The sequence below is a fragment of the Lissotriton helveticus genome, chromosome 5_1 (assembly GCF_964261635.1).
Source record: "Lissotriton helveticus chromosome 5_1, aLisHel1.1, whole genome shotgun sequence".
NCBI lineage: Eukaryota > Metazoa > Chordata > Amphibia > Caudata > Salamandridae > Lissotriton > Lissotriton helveticus.
Genome location: NC_136065.1, coordinates 351804637 through 351822367, shown reverse-complemented (window position 1 = coordinate 351822367; position 17731 = coordinate 351804637). Strand labels below are relative to the sequence as shown.

General features: G+C 44.4%; 1 protein-coding gene across 3 annotated transcripts in view; it reads right to left on the bottom strand.

The window, feature by feature from the left end:
• The window catches only part of TNFRSF14 (TNF receptor superfamily member 14), a 470620-nt gene that overhangs the window by 83814 nt on the left and 369075 nt on the right, over positions 1-17731 (bottom strand). For all 3 annotated transcript variants that reach the window (XR_013594741.1, XM_078642475.1, XM_078642476.1), the window contains exon 7: positions 2750-2775. Coding sequence is in view for 2 of the 3 variants with exons in the window: in XM_078642475.1 (XP_078498601.1) it covers positions 2750-2775 (26 nt within the window). In the remaining variant the exon portion in view is untranslated. The remainder of the gene's footprint in view (positions 1-2749; positions 2776-17731) is intronic.

The following is a 17731-nucleotide window of genomic DNA, read 5'->3' as shown; positions in this document are numbered from 1 at the left end:
CTCAGTATCATGACTTATCACTTCTATTATTTCCAAGAGGATGGCTGTTATTACAGTTTATTGGAAATATTTCCTAGGACTTTAGCCATCTAGAAAATGTGTGCATGGAATTGTGGTAGGGTGGTCATGAAAGAAGGATAAAGGGAAGAACAGGAGAATAACACTATGGCAAGAATTAAAACAACGGAACGAGACACAAGTCTATCCCAACAGCATACATAGTTGATTAATGCAGTGTTTACAATCATATTTGTTTAAGCATTTCAGATATTAGAACTGTTAGATGGAAGAAATTTGGGGCTTTATCAGGGGATGTGAAATGGACATGGAGGTACCATTCGACAAAGTTGCGGAAATGTAAGAGAGACCTTAGGACCAGAGAGCTTGATGGAGCTTGGTAGGCCATTTGATAATGTAGCATGCTCACTGAGTGTAATGGTGAAGTATGTGGAAGAAAGCGGTAAATGCAGGGAAATTCTTTTCCGTCATGAAGAAATTGACAATGTGCAGATCACTGGAAAATTCATGAAGTTTCTGAAAGCCCATGGAAAGGCAGAAGATATACACGACCCATTCATTTAAACTCTGAGCAGCAATAGAAGGCCACAGTTTGCACTTGGGGAGGAAAGCACTTTGGAACATATGCAGGTTAAGGTCACGCGATTGATTGGATACCTTATGGCAATGAAGCTATTTATTCAGTTTTGTGTTATGTAGTCAGAAATCAAACAGAATAAACTCACAATTTGATAATAGACAGATTAGCATGCTATCAAGGCATTGGGATGAATGGGGGTAGAGGAGGAAGTTACCAGTGGGTGGCATGAAGAGATGAAATGTGACCAAGAAGAATATGGAGAAAGTGCCTCTGATAAGAGGAGAGATCACCTGGTGCTTGGAGGATAAGACACCGGAAAGTGAGAAAATAGTAAAAGAAACAAACCAAAAAGGAGGAAAAACCACATGTAGAAGAGAAAAAAATGAAGCAGAAGAAGAAATTAAAAAGAAGAACAATGCTAGGGGTATGAGAAGGAGCAATCACACGTTGAGAAGTCCAGATAATTCACTGGGTTGCAGGACGCGTCACAATGTAGGAGAAGGCGGAAATATCAGAGGGTTTCTTTAAGAGAGGACAAAATCTCACAAAGAAAAAAGGGCAGGGTGGCAGAAGGACACATTATGTGCCAGCAAGAGATGAATTCCTTGGTTGGAAGGAGGGGAGCCCACAGGTTGGTTGAAACATTAACTCTAGGGTAGAAGAAGAGATCTCATTGTGGAAAAAGTGATCTCAAAGGAACAGAAGAAGGAGAGATGTTGTGGTGACTGGAGAAAGGATCACTGTGGCACGAGGAGAGATTAGAGGGTGGCATGAGAAGTGCACACAGTAACATGGGAACAGATCACAGGATATAGAGGGTAACAGATTACACCGCAAGAAGAGGAGGAAGCTACTGGTTGGAACAAGGATAGCCATTGTAGGAGCGCGCTGTTAAAAAGAGCAGGGCTCACTGAGTGGTAGAGGGGATATGCGAAACCCCCTTTGAGCTTGAGGGTGGCACCAAACAATACACATGCCCCACCCTCCTAGAGACCCAGGCCACATAATTTCCTCTTGTTAGGCACAAGCATTGTGGAACTCTAGGAAATGGGATCAATGGTGACTTCCTGTAAACAATTTACTCAGAAAAAAAAGTTGTTTATCTGGATGCGCAGATAAAGGCTTGAGGTAGTGGGTACAAAGCTGGGGAGGAGGAATGTGCTAATTCCTCATTCTTAACTGTGTGCCAACGCATTGAATCTTGCACCTAAATACAGAAGGGTCCAAGATTAGATTTACTGACACAATTTATTTTTTAACTTGTGAGAGCACATCAACGTTAAATGCCACATAAAAGATAAATGGTGAATTTTGAAAATAGATGGACTTTGTAACACTTGGAATACACCTTTATTTCACTTTCTTCCACTTTTAACAAGCAAAGTCAACTTGATCACTGACAGAATATCGGAAGCACAAATATCGTGGGAACAGAATATTGTGTCAAAACTATCGAGGAACAAAATATCGAGAAGGTAAGTGCAAATAGATAAGTATAGATTTACTATTCTTAACTCCTCATATAGGTACCATGAAGATATATATATATATATTATCAAGGCACATATATGTTGAGTTATATATAGTAAAACTTTACTTACCTTCACAATTTTTTTCCCCTCAATATTCTTGACACCACGCTATATTTTCTCTGATATATTATCTGCACACCAAGTAAACTCACTGAAAGATGTTTCACTTTTCATTTGGAAATTTTCATAGATGTATATTCCAAATAAGCTTACATTTGCAGCACTTCGTTAGCATTGCTGAATACAGAGGTAAGAAAATCACATATGATTCCAGGATAGGTTGATCTTCACAACAAATACAATCAGAGTTTATTCCTTCTGGATGGCAAATGATATATAAAGCAAGTGGCCAACTGCTGCTAAGAAGTACATTATTTAAATGTTTGCATATAATGATCTTCCACAAATAGTTCTCTCTTTTGAAGTGTGGCTTCCTGACTTTATGACTATCCTGCAAATGTGGTTGCAAAATGTGCACCCAGTAATAACTATTTGTGCTGGGTGTGTTAACTGGCAGGTGTCTAAGATGTTCCAGATTTTGCGTTTGATAACTCGGATTGGGAAATGATGTGGAAATTAAAGAACATATAATAAATACCAAATAAAAAAAAGAACTCACCTCTGTATTTCTCTTATTTCTGCACTCTGTAGGAAAAGTGGGACAATATTTAAACAATGCAATACTAACTGCACATTACATAGACTCACAACCAAACAATTATACTATAACATAACTACCAAAAAAGTACAGACAGTAAAAAGGCTGATAGAGTCTTTTTAGGTGTCACCTAAGGCCCTGCAGGCGCTGTATCCTATTGTTACCTGACATGGCGGCTTGGAGACTGCCTGTTGCTTGCCATTGCCTGGCTTCATTGTTACTCACATTTGCTTAAGTCTTATTCATCAGCTTCTGTAAGCTTCCTTCCTTGTAATTTGTTTGTCCCTCCCTTGGAGTCTGGATGCGTTACTTGAGTCCTTCCACTGCTCGCTTATTGAAGTGCTACTTTTTTTTAATTAATAAGCACTCTACAAGAGAGAGTGTGTTTTTCAGCTGATCCCCTTGTGTAATTCTCCCCCTTCCGTGTTCCTCTCCCAGTCCCATCTTTTGTCCATGTGTTTGTCCCAACACCCCACCAACCCAATGTTGTCCTTGTGCTTCTCCCTAGCCCCTCCAGACCACCCAACATTCTCCATCTGCTTGCTCACAGCCTCTACCGGACACCCTTGTCTGCCTTCTTGCCCCCACCTCCTCCCGACAACCTCTGCTTACTTGCCACAGCCCCTCCCAAACACTTTCTGTTGTATGTGTGGCTGCCCAAGCTCTTTCCACCCACAATTTGTTGTCTGTGTGCTGGCCCCAGCCCCTCCGACCCACAGACCATTGTCTGTGTGGCTGCCCCCAATCATCCCACCACTCTCTGTTGTCCATGTACTTGCCTGTGCCCCTCCCATCTGCTCTCTGTTGCCAGGTGCTTGCCCAAGCCCGTCCCACCCAACCTCTGTTGTCAATGATCTCCACCATCCTCTCTCGCCTGTCTTTCTCTCCCTCCCTCCCTCCCTCCCTTTGTATTGCCTCACGAGAGAACACAGCTAAAATAACGTTTAAAAAAAACTATGATGCGGACAGCGCTAATATGCTTGAAAAAAATTATGAACACATTAACACTGGCCACGTCATAGCAATTTGTTTAACTCGTTTTAGCAATGCTGCACATCATCCTTGCTGCTGTACAGCATGGCTACAAAACAGAGTCAAAGTCAATAGCATCTGTAGGCAAGACCTATTGACTTGGTCAATGCCTGTTTATTAAACCCAGCTATGTCAATAGTCAAAATTTTGAATGCATCTTTAAAAAGTATATTGTGGTTCAACATGGAACAACATGTGAATCAGCATAGTCTGAAGAACAACTCCCAATCCCAAAACGCTCTGAAAAATATAATTTGAATAAGTACTTTATCTACAAAACACGTGGCTAAAGGTACCTTTGTAGTCCCACACAGACATTGCTTACAATGGGCTAAAAGACCTAGATGGAAGTCCAATGTTGTTAGAGGTAGCTAAACTTAAATCCTCTGCTCTCTCTGCATAAAAGATTAAGATTCAATTTACTATACAAAATACTACAGCATTTTGAGGAACATTTCTTAACCCTAATGCTACAGTCCAAGTAAACAGTGTAATCCATACCTGATTCTCACTTCTATATCCTCAGAAAATTGAAAAACAACTTTTTTACATTCTCTTCTGATAGGAAACCTGTTGGTTAATTTATATAAACTAGGAACCTCTTGGAAACCGTTGATCACAATCACCAATTTCGACAATACACTTGTCATCCCTACATTACTATTCCTTTCGTTTCTTCATAGCTTTTGCTTAAAATGAAAAACTCAAAGTGCATGCCACCCAAACATCCCTAATTCATCAATACCATCTACACTCGAGATTTGCCAGTACAATTTTTTATTATTAATTTCTTCTGCAGGATTCTCCCCTAATGCTGCTTCCAATTGTGTAAAACAACAAACTCCTTTCTCAAATAAATAACCTCTTCAAACCCCTACCACAAGAACCACCATCAAAGGAATTTTCTGCACCAGTACGTTTTCCTCTACAGGTATCAAACAGCTCAATTGAACACCCCCCAAAGAATGCATTGGTCAAGTGGACTTTTAAACTGATTGACTATTGTATGGTGGTCTCATGGTGTTGCTAACATTTTTATTCATAAACCCAACCCACCCATAACCACCTGTGAGTCTGGGGACATTCCTTTCCAAACTTCAGAATTTAGGACATCCTGCACATGCCTATTTCTGCTACTCCGAAAATTCAGCTACAAAAAGTCTCTTAATTGTATTTTTGCCACAATGCTTTTGTGGTAAATTGGCCATTTCTAACTCCATCTTTAGAAAGTATGGACAAACAAAGAAGGAAATGTGCACCAAGGTACTGAATATCAAACAGTAGCAGTGAACAGTAAGGGGTTCAAAATAGGGCACTTTGTAGTAAGCCACTGAAACCAATGAACAGTTTAAAAAGTCTATTACTAGAATTACCACAAGTTTAAAATTCCTCTTTCTTCACGCCATCTAGATTTTTTAGTATCAAAGGGAAATTGCTGATCTTATTTTAAAAATTAAAAAAATGACTTTAGCAGCTGTTTGATGCTGCCCTGCTTTCTGTACAGATGAGCAAGTTAATGTCTCACTGGACTATTTTACAGGTATTGGTATTTTTGTGTAGGAGCCCAGGGAGATGTTTCTGTAACTGGTCCAGAATATGACCAACCACAAAACTACAACAGATTGCACACATGGGAAATGGTGTGAAATGCTTAGTATGATTTGACTAGTCCACCAACTTGAGGAACCTCAGAGGAACGTAGAAATGATGCACCTGGTTGAAGCTTACAGCCATCTTACTTTGGCACTGTGTCTTGTAGGCATTCACTGATGAGGGTTTCAGGCTGCAGCAGGGAAATCATAGCTGGCAAAAGGCATTGGATAAACTGCTTTGTGTCCAACCTCAAGCCTATCTAGAGGAGCGTAATATTACAGATCTCGGTCACTCAGGGTTTTTCCACGGTAATGGCAAAGAAATAGCAGTGGTTGATGTATGGGCGAGCTGCCTATAAGTTGCTGACCAGGGTTCTCTGCCTTCGCTAGTTATGCTATACTATTGCAGGTTTCAATAACGCCGATTATGAATTTCTCTAGTAGCATGTTGTGCCATTATAAACAGTGCCATAAATCACTTTACAATGATTTGCTGTAATTTTTACACTTGCTAACTCTCTCGACACGCTTTTCCTCAACCCTCTGATTTCGCAGTGCTGTGCTGTGCTGTGGTGATACGCCGTCTGCTTGCCCGCCTGCCCGTCGTTACCCCAAGCGGGAGCCCTCCTACATGCCGCCGTTACGCCAGACATCCGCGTCGGCGTCGACACCGGTGGAGAGCCAACGCGGAAGAAGCAAGCAGGAAGGAAGGGCAAGTGAATATGGATTACCAAACTGGCTGCCAGTAGCTGAAACAGACAGTTTGTGCTGAATGGTATCCACAAATACGGGGCTTGGGTGTGGAAGCAGTTCCCTGCATGCACGCACGCACGCAAATCAGAGGTAAGTGAAGAGCGGGAAAAGGGCTGGGAGAGCCAGAGGGCGTTTGGGAGAGTAATCAGCTGGAGCATTATATTAAAAGGGGGCCGATCCCCTCAAAAACTCTCTCTATAAGCCCAACAGCCCAATCCTTGCGCCAGTGGAGCCAGTGCCTCTAGAGAGAGACCAAAAGCTTTAAAAAAGTTTGGGGAGAGTCTTTCGGAGCCCTCTATTACTAAAAAAGTAGAAAATTGACAAAAACCCTTAATAGGCTGATAGCCTGAGAGCTTCGGCTTGAGCAAGCATCCCCGAGTAAAATACTAGAGATGGCCCCGAAGAAAACTAAAAATACGCCGGAGCGTAATTTAAGGCCAAGAATAAACTCAGTAAATCCAGCAAAATCGGGTACACAAGATGAAAGCAGTAATTCCCTAGAGCAGACTCCTGTGAAAGGAAAGAAGAGAGAAGCAAAAAAGGAATATAGCTGCAAATAAAAACCAGGGAACCTCGGCTGCAAATTCAATAAAGGACTTTGTGGGGAAACACTTTAAAAAAGCCTTTACACCGGCAAAAGACCAAGACATCGAGATAATTGAATCAGCTTCACAAAATGGGAGTCGGGAGAGAGAGGAGAATGGACACACCTCTCTACCCTTGGAAGTACAAACAACTGCATCCCTAAATATGGTCAATCTGTCGCTGCAGCTGCTACTAGACCTGGGGGGCTTAGCGTCACCACGGCTGTCTTCTTCACCACGAGGGCTCTTCTATTATGACTTGGAAAGAGGATCCCAAGACAGCCCGTCCGTAAAAGAGGAAATAGGAAGAAAAGAAGAAAGCCTACTGAGTAGTAATGAAAACCAGAGAAGCGATGTGAATAAAAGCCCGACCGAGATACAGAATGCGAGCGTAGAACAACACATGCAGGCGAGTGTAACACCGGAGCTCAATCAGGAACTCTCGGCAATGTCTGCATTCTCAATGTTGGTCCTAATGTTAATATTACAAAGAACTCTGAAAGGACTTCTAGAAGTGACATTGTCTAATAATGTTATCTTAAACTCGCAAAAAATGTACTTAGCCAAAATAGTGGGGGAACTGCAGGTGATTAGAAACCACATGAGGAGGAGCCTAGCCTGCAACCGAGATGGCCGCCTAGGCTATCGGCTCCGCCGACCCTAGCGCTTTTCTTTATTATCCTGTTTCCTATCCTGTCCTTCCACCCAGTGATTGCAACGGGGAATCTATCCTGACTACTCCGGTGTGTTTCCCGGCGACATCCGAGCCTTATTGGCGGTGATCCGTCCTTGCTCTTTTCCCGGCCCGGCGCGGCTGGGGGACCGGGGCTTTGTTTGTTGAATCTGCCGGCCTCGGCCACAGCAGCAGCGGTCAGCGCGGAGGAGGAGGAGCCGATCGGCTGGGGGAAGTCTGCCGAGTTGAGCGAGTCGCTGCAGTGCCTCGTCCCGCTCTGTGATTTTGTGCGCCTCGATACACTGTATCTGCTGGAATCGTCCTGTGCTATTGCCTGGCTTTGAAGCGGTCGGAACAGTTTCTTTGTTTCCTCGGCCGGTAACAGACGCCATTTTCTGCACAGCACCTCGGCTTCCGACAGTGGAGATCTCGGAGCTCCTTTGGGGTCCTGATGATGGTTTAAAACGACTGAGCCTGTGCTGCGATGCCCCCAGTCGCCCCCTTGTCTCTGGCCCGGTGGTCCCTAGCGAAAAGTCGGCGCAGTGATCTGTGGGCGCCGAGTGATGATGGCGATCGGCTTCCCGGGCTGCCTTCCATTTGTGAGCTTGGTGTGGAAGACGCTGCCATACTATCTCTGCCTGAGAAACCGCTGGGGACCGGTGCTGTCCTGTGTGCTCTGGAGGCGGTTGGAGTTGCTCTTCGTGTCCATGTCCAAGATCTGGGGTGCAGGCTTGAGGCTATTTCTCCTGTGGGCTGTTGTTACCCCCCAGTGCTGCACACTGCGCCACACCCTGAGCCAATTCCTGTTGATCTCCATGCCGAGGTGCTTATTGAGAGGTTGGCGGATTATGGATCTGATTTTGCTGAGGTGCCGACCACGATGGTCCGGAAGAGGTCTGGAGTTCGTGATTTCCTATGCAGGCGGGGATACCATCCCGGGGCGCCATGTTCGTCGTCTCCTTTGTGTGCTGGTAGCGTGACTTTTCATCCCTTCCTGGGACTGTTGTCGTCGCTCTGGCCGGATGCTTCCGACATACAATCGCACTGCCCTGTTTCTGTTTGTATCACTCCTGGACATGTGACTGTGGTTAGCGTGGACTTTTGTGGGCGACCTCCTCTCCTATGCTGGCTGTTCAGAGAGCTTCTTTCATCCGCGGCGCTGGCCGGACGGCTCGACTCCATCAACCAACATGATCGCAAGGGGCAAGGTTAAGACAGTGTTTTTGGATCGTTATTCCTTCCGTTGCTGGGACTGTTTTGCGTGAGCGGGACATTGATTGCACCGACCGTTGGTATCCTGTCGGGTGTGGGAGCCGGTAGCGGGCGGCCGGGTACATATTTGTGGGTGGTCTTCTTCTTCTTCTGCTGATCCTTACCACCTTCATTGTTTCATTCTCTCCTCCTCCATTTCTTGTACTTGTTGTACTTTTTCCCTTCTTTGGGGCAGTTCCGGGGCGACAGGCACGCTGTTTATGGGCTAGGCCGTAGCCATCACAGGGGTGCAGGGTGGCGGGTGTGGGGGGGGTTTATTATTTTAGTTTTTTTTGTTCTATGGTCCCTTTCGCTCTTTTCTAGCTTGGGAGGGTTCTTTCCTCTTTTGTAGGGCTGGCTGTCCCCTGGTTTTGTGCCTTCTTTCTTCTCGGGCGTTTTCTTCAGCCCCTGTCTTTCTCTTTTCTGGGGTGGGACTTCTGGGGGGATATCTGGGAATGTCGTTTCTTGTATTGTGGCCTGTTATTTGATATTACCGTCTCGGTTGTCTTGCTTATTTAGTCATTATAGTCATTGCCTGCCTCAGTGCGCCATTGGGGTATGTCCCCCATGTCTTTTGTTCCCTTGGAGGTGCATTATCCTTGTTGTGACAGCCCCTACTCTTCTTTGTAACTTTAAAAATGAAAACCTCATATCCTTTGTCACAGCCCCCACGACCAGGTTTGATGCTTTTTCACATATCCTGTTTGCAGATTGGTATGCCTTTCTCCTGCTTTTTGATCGACTATTTTGCGGCCGGCTATGATGGTTGTGGGCCTGCATATGTATCTTTCTGTTTTTTCTCGAATAAAGGTTTTCAAAAAAAAAAAAAAAAGAAACCACATGCCTTCTATAGTAAGACAAATCCCTGACCCCGACCCTCAACCCCGAGTAGTGGTACAGTCAGAAACGACCAAACCACCTAAAGAATGTCATGAGGTTTATATCTCAAAGTGGCCAATGAGGGTAATAAGAAGAGGATAGTTGACTAAACGTGGCCAAATAAATAGAGCAAGAGGTGGAGGAAGGAGATCACCAAAGAAAGGGGGTAAAACTACAGACAAGGGGGCAATAATATTCCAGCATCTCAGAAACCAGGGCCGGACTGAGAATCAAAACCGGCCCTGGCAAAGTGCTCGGCCGGCCCACTCTCGGAGGGGGTCGAGCGCTTTGCCAGGGCCGCTTTTCGGCCGATTTTGTTACAGGGCCGATTTTGCAGCTATGCTGCAAAAACGGCTCTGCAACAAAAACGGCCCCCAGGGCCCAAAACTGGCCCCCACCCTTGCGGCCGACCGGGGGATTGCCCGGTGCCCACAACGGCCAGTCCGGGCCTGTCAGAAACACGTAACCATTAAAAATACATCACAGCCTAAGGAGTCTGGGAAACAGATGGGAGGAAGTTTGCAGGCTGGGATCACCCGGGATGTACAGGTTAATAGGACTAACACCCAGATAAAAAAGACCAACACATCAGAAATGAAAAAAGGAAGGGAGACTATCCCCCAGATTCATCAAGAACACATTTTGCTATTCCTTAATAGCAAAAAATACCGAATCGCTATTAAGGAATAGCAAAATGCTATTCATCAAGAAATCACTTACAAAATAGCAATTTCTAATAATTCCTTAATTGCGACTCGCAAATTGCGAGTCGCAATTAAGGAATATCTCCCCATTCATTCCTAAGGGCCTAAAGGCCCATAGGAATGAATGGGAAGACAATCTCAATTTGCTAATCGCAATTAGCGATTCGCAAATTGAGATTGCGATTTCAAGGGTGCAGGGGTGTCCAGAGGACACCCTGTTGCACCCCTGAAATTGATGTGTGCACATATGTTGCGCACACACATGCAACATGAAACTTTGAAAAATGCACTTTAGTGCATTTTGCAAAGTTTTTGCTATTTACCACGTAGCTAGACTTCGCTGTAAATAGCGGCCCCAGATTGCGAATTCGCAATTTTAAAATGGTTCATGAATTGCATTTAAGGAATCTCAAATAGAGATTCCTTAAATGCAATTAATCGCAATTTAGCGATTTCTAGAATTGCGATTTTTGCATTTGGGATGATGAATCCCAAATGCAAAAATAGCGCTCGCAAAGGGCCAGATTCTCAGAATCTGGCCCTTTTCGAGCCGATTTTAGTTTGATGAATCTGGCTGTATGAGTCTACATTTTGAACCAATCCCATTAAGGAAAGAGGGTAAGAAGATAGGCAAGAGGTTGCCCCTTAAACAGGTCACAACTTCTACAAGGGTTTGCAAAATGCTATAACTTGAAAGCAATTGGTACAAATGATCTAAGACAAGTGGGCTTTAGGCAAAACAATGAGGGTAAGGATGTTACTAGAGTATGGTTGTATTCAAACCTGGTAAAAAATACGATTAAAAAAGCAGCTAAAGAGTTAGAGATAGAGGGAATACGTTTATTATCCAAAGATGAGGTATTAGTAGAAGTAGAAGGGAAAGGGTGTCATGCAGGGCTAGGAAAGAGACAAGTATGGATAAGTGACCCAGAAGAAGAGGAAGGGGCCCCCTTGGAAAATATTAGAATAGTAGCAAATAATTCAAATGCAGAAAACTGGTGGGGAGATTGGAGTAGGATTTAGGCCAGGCAGGGCCCTCATCTAGAGTCTCCGAAGGATATGGGGATGACGGTAGGCTAGATGATGTGGAATAGGAAAAAGGGAAGCCACATAATATAAGACTAGCCTCCTGGAATATAAATGGTCCTAGGTGATGAAGCCAAACAAAAGAATTTAAGGGAATTAGGAGAAAATACAGAGATTATGTGCATCCAGGAGACTTGGCTATGTGGCAAGACCCCCACATTCGATGGCTTCTCCCAGCAAAACCGCCTAGCAAAGAAACATAGATTTGGCTGGCCAGCTGGGGGAATAATGACTCTGGTGTCAACAAAAATAACAAAGAAGGTGACAGCAATATCTGTAAAATGTAAATGGCTGCTTGCTTGTAAAATAATGCTATCTGATTTTGTAAAGATGAATATGATAATACTTATAAATGCATATATGCAATGGGATTCCTCGGAGGAATATATAGCAGAAATGGGGCATTTTAAAGAAGATATGGATACAATCTGCGAAAAGTACGTCAGGGATTTGATCATGTTAACGGGCGATTTTAACCATAAATTACATCCCAGGAGGGTAGACGGATTGTTTCAAGAAATATTAGAGACCTACGAGATAATACAAGCTACTTTCCCAGAATGCATAACAACTGCTAAGGACACCAAGTTGGGAAACTTTCTGGGAACCAAAAATCTCTTCTGCCTAAATGGGAGATCTCCCTTAGATTGCCCAGCTAAGAAAACGTTTAAACCAGGTACCCAAAACTGTCCAATTGATTACGTGTTCACAACCCCCTGGAGTTTCCAACTAATCACAGGGTTTAGGATTCAAAATAGAGAAGGGAGCGACCATAATATTTTATCTCTAGAAATCCCTTACGCACAGCAAATGACCCGTGCCCAAGTCATGGAACAACAGATGGAATACCCCAGGCGACGTACAACAAGGCTCACGGAAGAATATATGGCCAGACTAGTAAAGTTACAACAGAATCTAGATCTAGACACAGCAAGTGGGCAGGGGTTACATTGGTATGTGGGAAAAATCAAGGATTTGGTTCAAACCCTTAGTGAGGGGCTGAGAATTGATCAACAAAAGTCTAAAAAGATCCATTCAAAGCCGGAGTTACAAGGAAGATGGTTTACAAAGGAATGCCTGGAAAAGAAAAGAGAAGTGAGAAGAATGACGCGTCGCGGGTGCCCGTCAGACATTGCAGCCCCAGTCTGACGAGGAGCAGAACCCATATGATGTAGCATGACACCTAGCTTGCTGGGTGTGTGAGGGTTTTAGTTCCGAAAAGGGAAATTCCCCGCCCTTTTTCCTTTCTCTCTCTCTACGCTAGTTTTACACTCCTACTCACATTGGGGAACTTTGTACCCTTCTTGTGCCACAAGAATGACGCGTCGCTAACTTTTAAAGGGCAGGCAGGGTAGTGGTAATGACCTTGTAAGTCTGAAAAGAGAATATACTACGTTAATTAGAAGGGCAAAAAAAGAGAATATAAAGAAGCTTGTTGGTCAAGATTACTTGAGGCAATTGAGGCAAGAAACTTACGGCATTTCTGGAGACTAATTCACTTGGCTGCGGATCATCAGTTACCCACAATGAATTGCGTAGTGGCAGAAGCAGCCTGGGAGGATTATTTGCAGGACCTATATAGCCCTGGGAGTAACCGGGAAGAGAATCAGCACACAGACTGGAGCTTTCTGGTAGCAGATATAAAACTTGATTTTTCCGTCCCAGAGGTTAAAACTACGATAAAGAGTCTGAATTTAACAAAAGCTGAAGGCCCAGATAACCTGCCGGCCCTGATAATCAAAACCCAGACAGATTGGTGAGCTGAATTTTTTGCCAAAATGTTTCAAGTAGTTTTGGACACTGGGAGGTTCCCAGATAGCTGGAAAGGGGCAAGAATAAGGCCCATACACAAGAAATGCGATATGCACACCCCAAAAAATTACAGATTAATCAATCTGCTAGACATCGGGGAGAAAATATTTGCAAAAGGAATATGCTACTTACCGGTATGCATCTGTTCTTCGCATGTAGGGCTGCTGACATTCATATCTGTGCATAGATCGCCGCCTAGTGTTGGGTCCGGATGATTACACCTTGTTGTCCTGGAAGAGTCTTCGAAGTATCACGAGATCGGTGACTCCTCCCCTGGACTACAGTGCGCATGGGCATCCTCTACATCCTCAGATTGTTTTTCGCCATTGTGGCAGAGATGGAGATAGTAAAGTAAGAGATGGCCATGCAAAAGATAATGCTGCAGCTGCAACAGGCACCGGGGAGGAGGGCGGGCGATATGAATGTCAGTAGCCCTACATGCCAAGAACAGATGCATACTGGTAAGTAGCATATTCCGTTCGAGGCATGTGGGCTGCTGAATTCATATCTGTGCATAGACTGTATAGCAGTATCTCCTCTAACGGTGGTTACCTGTGCCATCTGCAGCAGTTTGAAAGAGAGTTATGAGAACAGCCTGGCCTACAGCAGCTTGCTGCTGTGCTTGCACGTCTATACAGTAGTGTTTTGTGAACGTGTGTATAGTAGACCATGTGGCTGCTCTACATATGTCTACAAGAGGAATATTCCCTAGGAAAGCCATGGATGCCCCCATTTTGCGCGTAGAGTGTGCTCTTGGGGGGACAGTTAACGTGTGTTTAGCTTTTTGATAACATATTTGAATGCATTTAACTATCCATCTGGCTATTCCTGACTTTGATATGGGATTCCCTTTATGTTGTGGTGAAAAAGCAACAAATTATTGTTTTGTTTTTCTGAATGATTTAGTTCTGTCCACATAATAAAGCAGAGCTCTCTTTACATCTAGTGTGTGTAGGGCTCTTTCAGCTACTGACTGTGGATTTTGGAAGAACACTGGCAGTTCTATTGATTGATTAATATGGAAAGTGGATATGACCTTTGGCATAAACTTAGGGTGTTGTTCTAAGTACTACCCTGTTAGCATGTATCTGCATGAAGGGTTCTTGAATGGTTAGTGCTTGTAGTTCACTAACTCGCCTGAGTGAAGTAATAGCAATCAAGAATGCCACCTTCCATGTTAGAAATTGCAATTTGCATGAGTGTAGAGGTTCGAAAGGAGGTCCCATAAGTTTGGGGAGTACTATATTTAGGTTCCAGACTGGCGAAGGTGGGTGTTTTGGAGGAATCACCGTTTTTGAGACCCTCCATAAAAGCCTTGATTGCTGGTACTCGAAACAGTGAAAGGTGTTGTCTGTTTTGGAGATATGCTGCTATAGCAGCGAGGTGTAGTCTTATAGAAGAGTATGCTAGGTTGCATCTTTGAAGATGCAATAGGTAACACATAATGTTCTGTATGGAAGCATCTAGTGGGTTGATTTGGTTATTGTTGCAGTAAATAACACATCTCTTCCATTTAGCTGCACAGCATGCTCTAGTAGTTGGCCTCCTTGCCTCCTTAATGATATTCATGCAGTCTGGGGGCAAGTTAAGGTATCCAAATTCTAAGACTTCAGGAGCCAGATCGCTAGGTTCATCTGATTGGGATCTGAGTGTCTGATTTCTCCATGGTTCTGAGTTAGAAGATAGGGTGCGAGGCGCAGCCTTTGATGAGGAACTACTGAAAGCTCCAGGAACGTTGTGTACCATGGCTATCTCGCCCATGTGGGAGCAACTAGGATCATGGTGAGTGACTGTTGCCGTAGTTTGCGTGCCACCAGCGGAATCAGTGTTGCTGGGGGAAAAGCGTACGCAAATCTGCCTGACCAGTTCATCCATATCGCATTGCCCTGTTACAACGGATGTGGGAACCTGGCAGCAAAGTACTGGCATTTGGAGTTTTCTTTTGTGGCAAACAGGTCTATCTCTGGGTGCCCCCACTTTTGGAAGAATGGCTGGAGAACTTGGGGGTGAATCTCCCATTCTTGTAGTTGTTGGCTGTGTCTGCTGAGCAGATCCGCTACTTGATTGTCCTTCCCTGGGAGGTGTTCTGCCAGGAGAAAGATGTTTTTTGGAATTGCCCAATTCCATATGCTCTGTGCCAAGTGGGACAGCTGTGGAGAGTGTGTTCCTCCCTGTTTCTGGATATAGTACATGGCTGTCATGTTGTCCGTCCGGATCAACACAGTCTTGTCGTACACGTATGTTTGGAAAGCTTTTAGGGCTAGAAATATTGCTAGCAACTCTAGATGGTTGATATGAAGTTTCTTTTGTTTGATTGTCCAGAGCCCTTGGACTGTGTATTGAAGTAGGTGGGCTCCCCAACCTGTCAGTGATGCGTCCGCTGTCAGTACTAGTTGTGGAACTTGCTCTTGGAACAGTCGCCCCTTGGAAAGGTTTTGTGGGTTCCACCACTGCAGAGAGTTGTAAGCGCGACTGTCTACCAACACTAGGGGCCAGATGTAGGTAATTCTATTTTACCGACTCATAAATACCGAATTTTACCGATTTGGTATTTATGAATCGGTAAAATAGAAGTACCGAGATTTAGGTAAATCCAGATGTTGATTTACCGAATAGGTAAAAGTCGGTATTTACCGATTCGGTAAATACCGACCGGTAATGCCCATTCATTCCTATGGGCTTTGAAGCCCATAGGAATGAATGTGCATTACCGATTCGGTATTTACCGAATCGGTAAATACCGACTTTCACAAGGGTGCAGGGGGTGTCACTTTGACACCCTCTAGCACCCCCAAAACAGGTTCGAGTGCCATGTGGCAGGCATACCTGCCCTAAGGGCAGGTCTGCCTGTCATATGGCACAGGTGTGCATGCACACCGGAATCGGTATTTTACCATCAGATTTTGATGGTAAAATACCGATTTTGTAATGCTTGTGGGACTCAGAAGAGTCCCACCTACATATCAATTTTACCGAATCGGTAAAAATACCGATTCGGTATTTTACAGAATCGGTAAATTTACCGATTCTGTAAAATACAGGGCCCTACATCTCAAATTGCATTTACCGGTCGGTAACGGCCGAATTCGGCCGTTACCGACCGGTAAATGCCTACCTACATCTGGCCTTAGGTCTTTTAGTAGTCCTTGAGCTTGGTTCCACTGTCTTGCAAGGCACTCTTGCAGTGGACGCATTTGAAGTCGAGCATGGGGGACAATGAATATGCAAGAGGCCATCATGCCTATGAGCTGCATGAAGACTCGAGCTGGTAAAGAGTGTTGTGGCTGAAATTTGCGAATGAGCATCTGCATGCTGGCTATCCTCGCTGAGTTTGGATATGCCTTTGCCACTGAGGTATCTATAGTAGCTCCCAGATTTTGCTGTGTGTGGGATGGTTGTAGATGCGATTTTGGGTAGTTTATTGAAAAACCTAGGCTGTGTAGCAGCTGAAATGTTTGAGACGTGTCTCTTACACACTGTTCGTACGATTTTGCTTGTATTAGCCAATCGTCTAGGTATAGAAACACGTGGATGTGTTGTCTCCTGAGATGTGCAGCTACTGTCGCTAAGCATTTTGTAAACACTCTTGGAGCTGTGGTTACCCCGAAGGGGAGAACCTTGTATTGGTAGTGTTGACCCTCTATTGTGAACCTGAGATATTTCCTGTGAGCTGGATGGATAGGTATGTGAAAATACGCATCCTTGAGGTCCAATGTTGCTATGAAGTCTCCTTGCTGGAGCAACGGGAGCACTTGCTGTAGTGTGATCATATGGAAGTGCTCCGACAGTATTTTTTGGGAATAAGGAAGTATTTTTTGGGAATAAGGAAGTATAGTGAGTATATTCCCGTCCCTTGGTGTTGGAGAGGGACTGGCTCTATGGCCCCCTTTTCCAGCATGCATTTCACCTCTTGTTGTAACAGGGTGATGTGTTCTTTGGACATAGGACGGTGTCTGGGTGGTATGTTGGGTGGAGTAGAAGTGAGTTCTAGGCAATAACCATACTGGCTAATTTGTCTCACCCACCTGTCTGTGGTATTGCATTTCAGACTGGTAGGAATTGTTGGATTCTGCCTCCGACCGGTGTTAAATGGTCTGGAGGTAGTGTGATGAAGTCACTGTTTTGCGGCAGTGGAGGCTCTGGTGTTATTGCCTCCATGTCCTCTTCCCTTATTATTGTTGCCCCCTATAACCTCCTCTGTTGGAGTTCTTGTTAAAGGAACCTTGGGTGTTGCTTTTGTATGTAGACGAGGTTTGTGAAGTATTGCCCCATGTAGCTCCTTTGTATGAGGAGCGTCGAAAGGAACTTCTGTGTTGTTGAAACTGCAATGCACCCATTGATTTTGCAGTTTCTGTATCCTTTTTCATTTTGTCTAAAATGGAGTCGACTGCAGGGCCAAAAAGGAAGTTTTGATTGACTGGTTGGTTAAGAATGGTAGATTGCACCTCGGTCTTAAAGCCAGAGATGCGTAGCCATGCATGTCTTCGTAGTAAGACGCTAGTGTTAATGGACCTGGCTGCAGTGTCAGCTGCGTCAAGCGCACATTTAATGGAGGCGTTTGTATAAATTTACCCTCT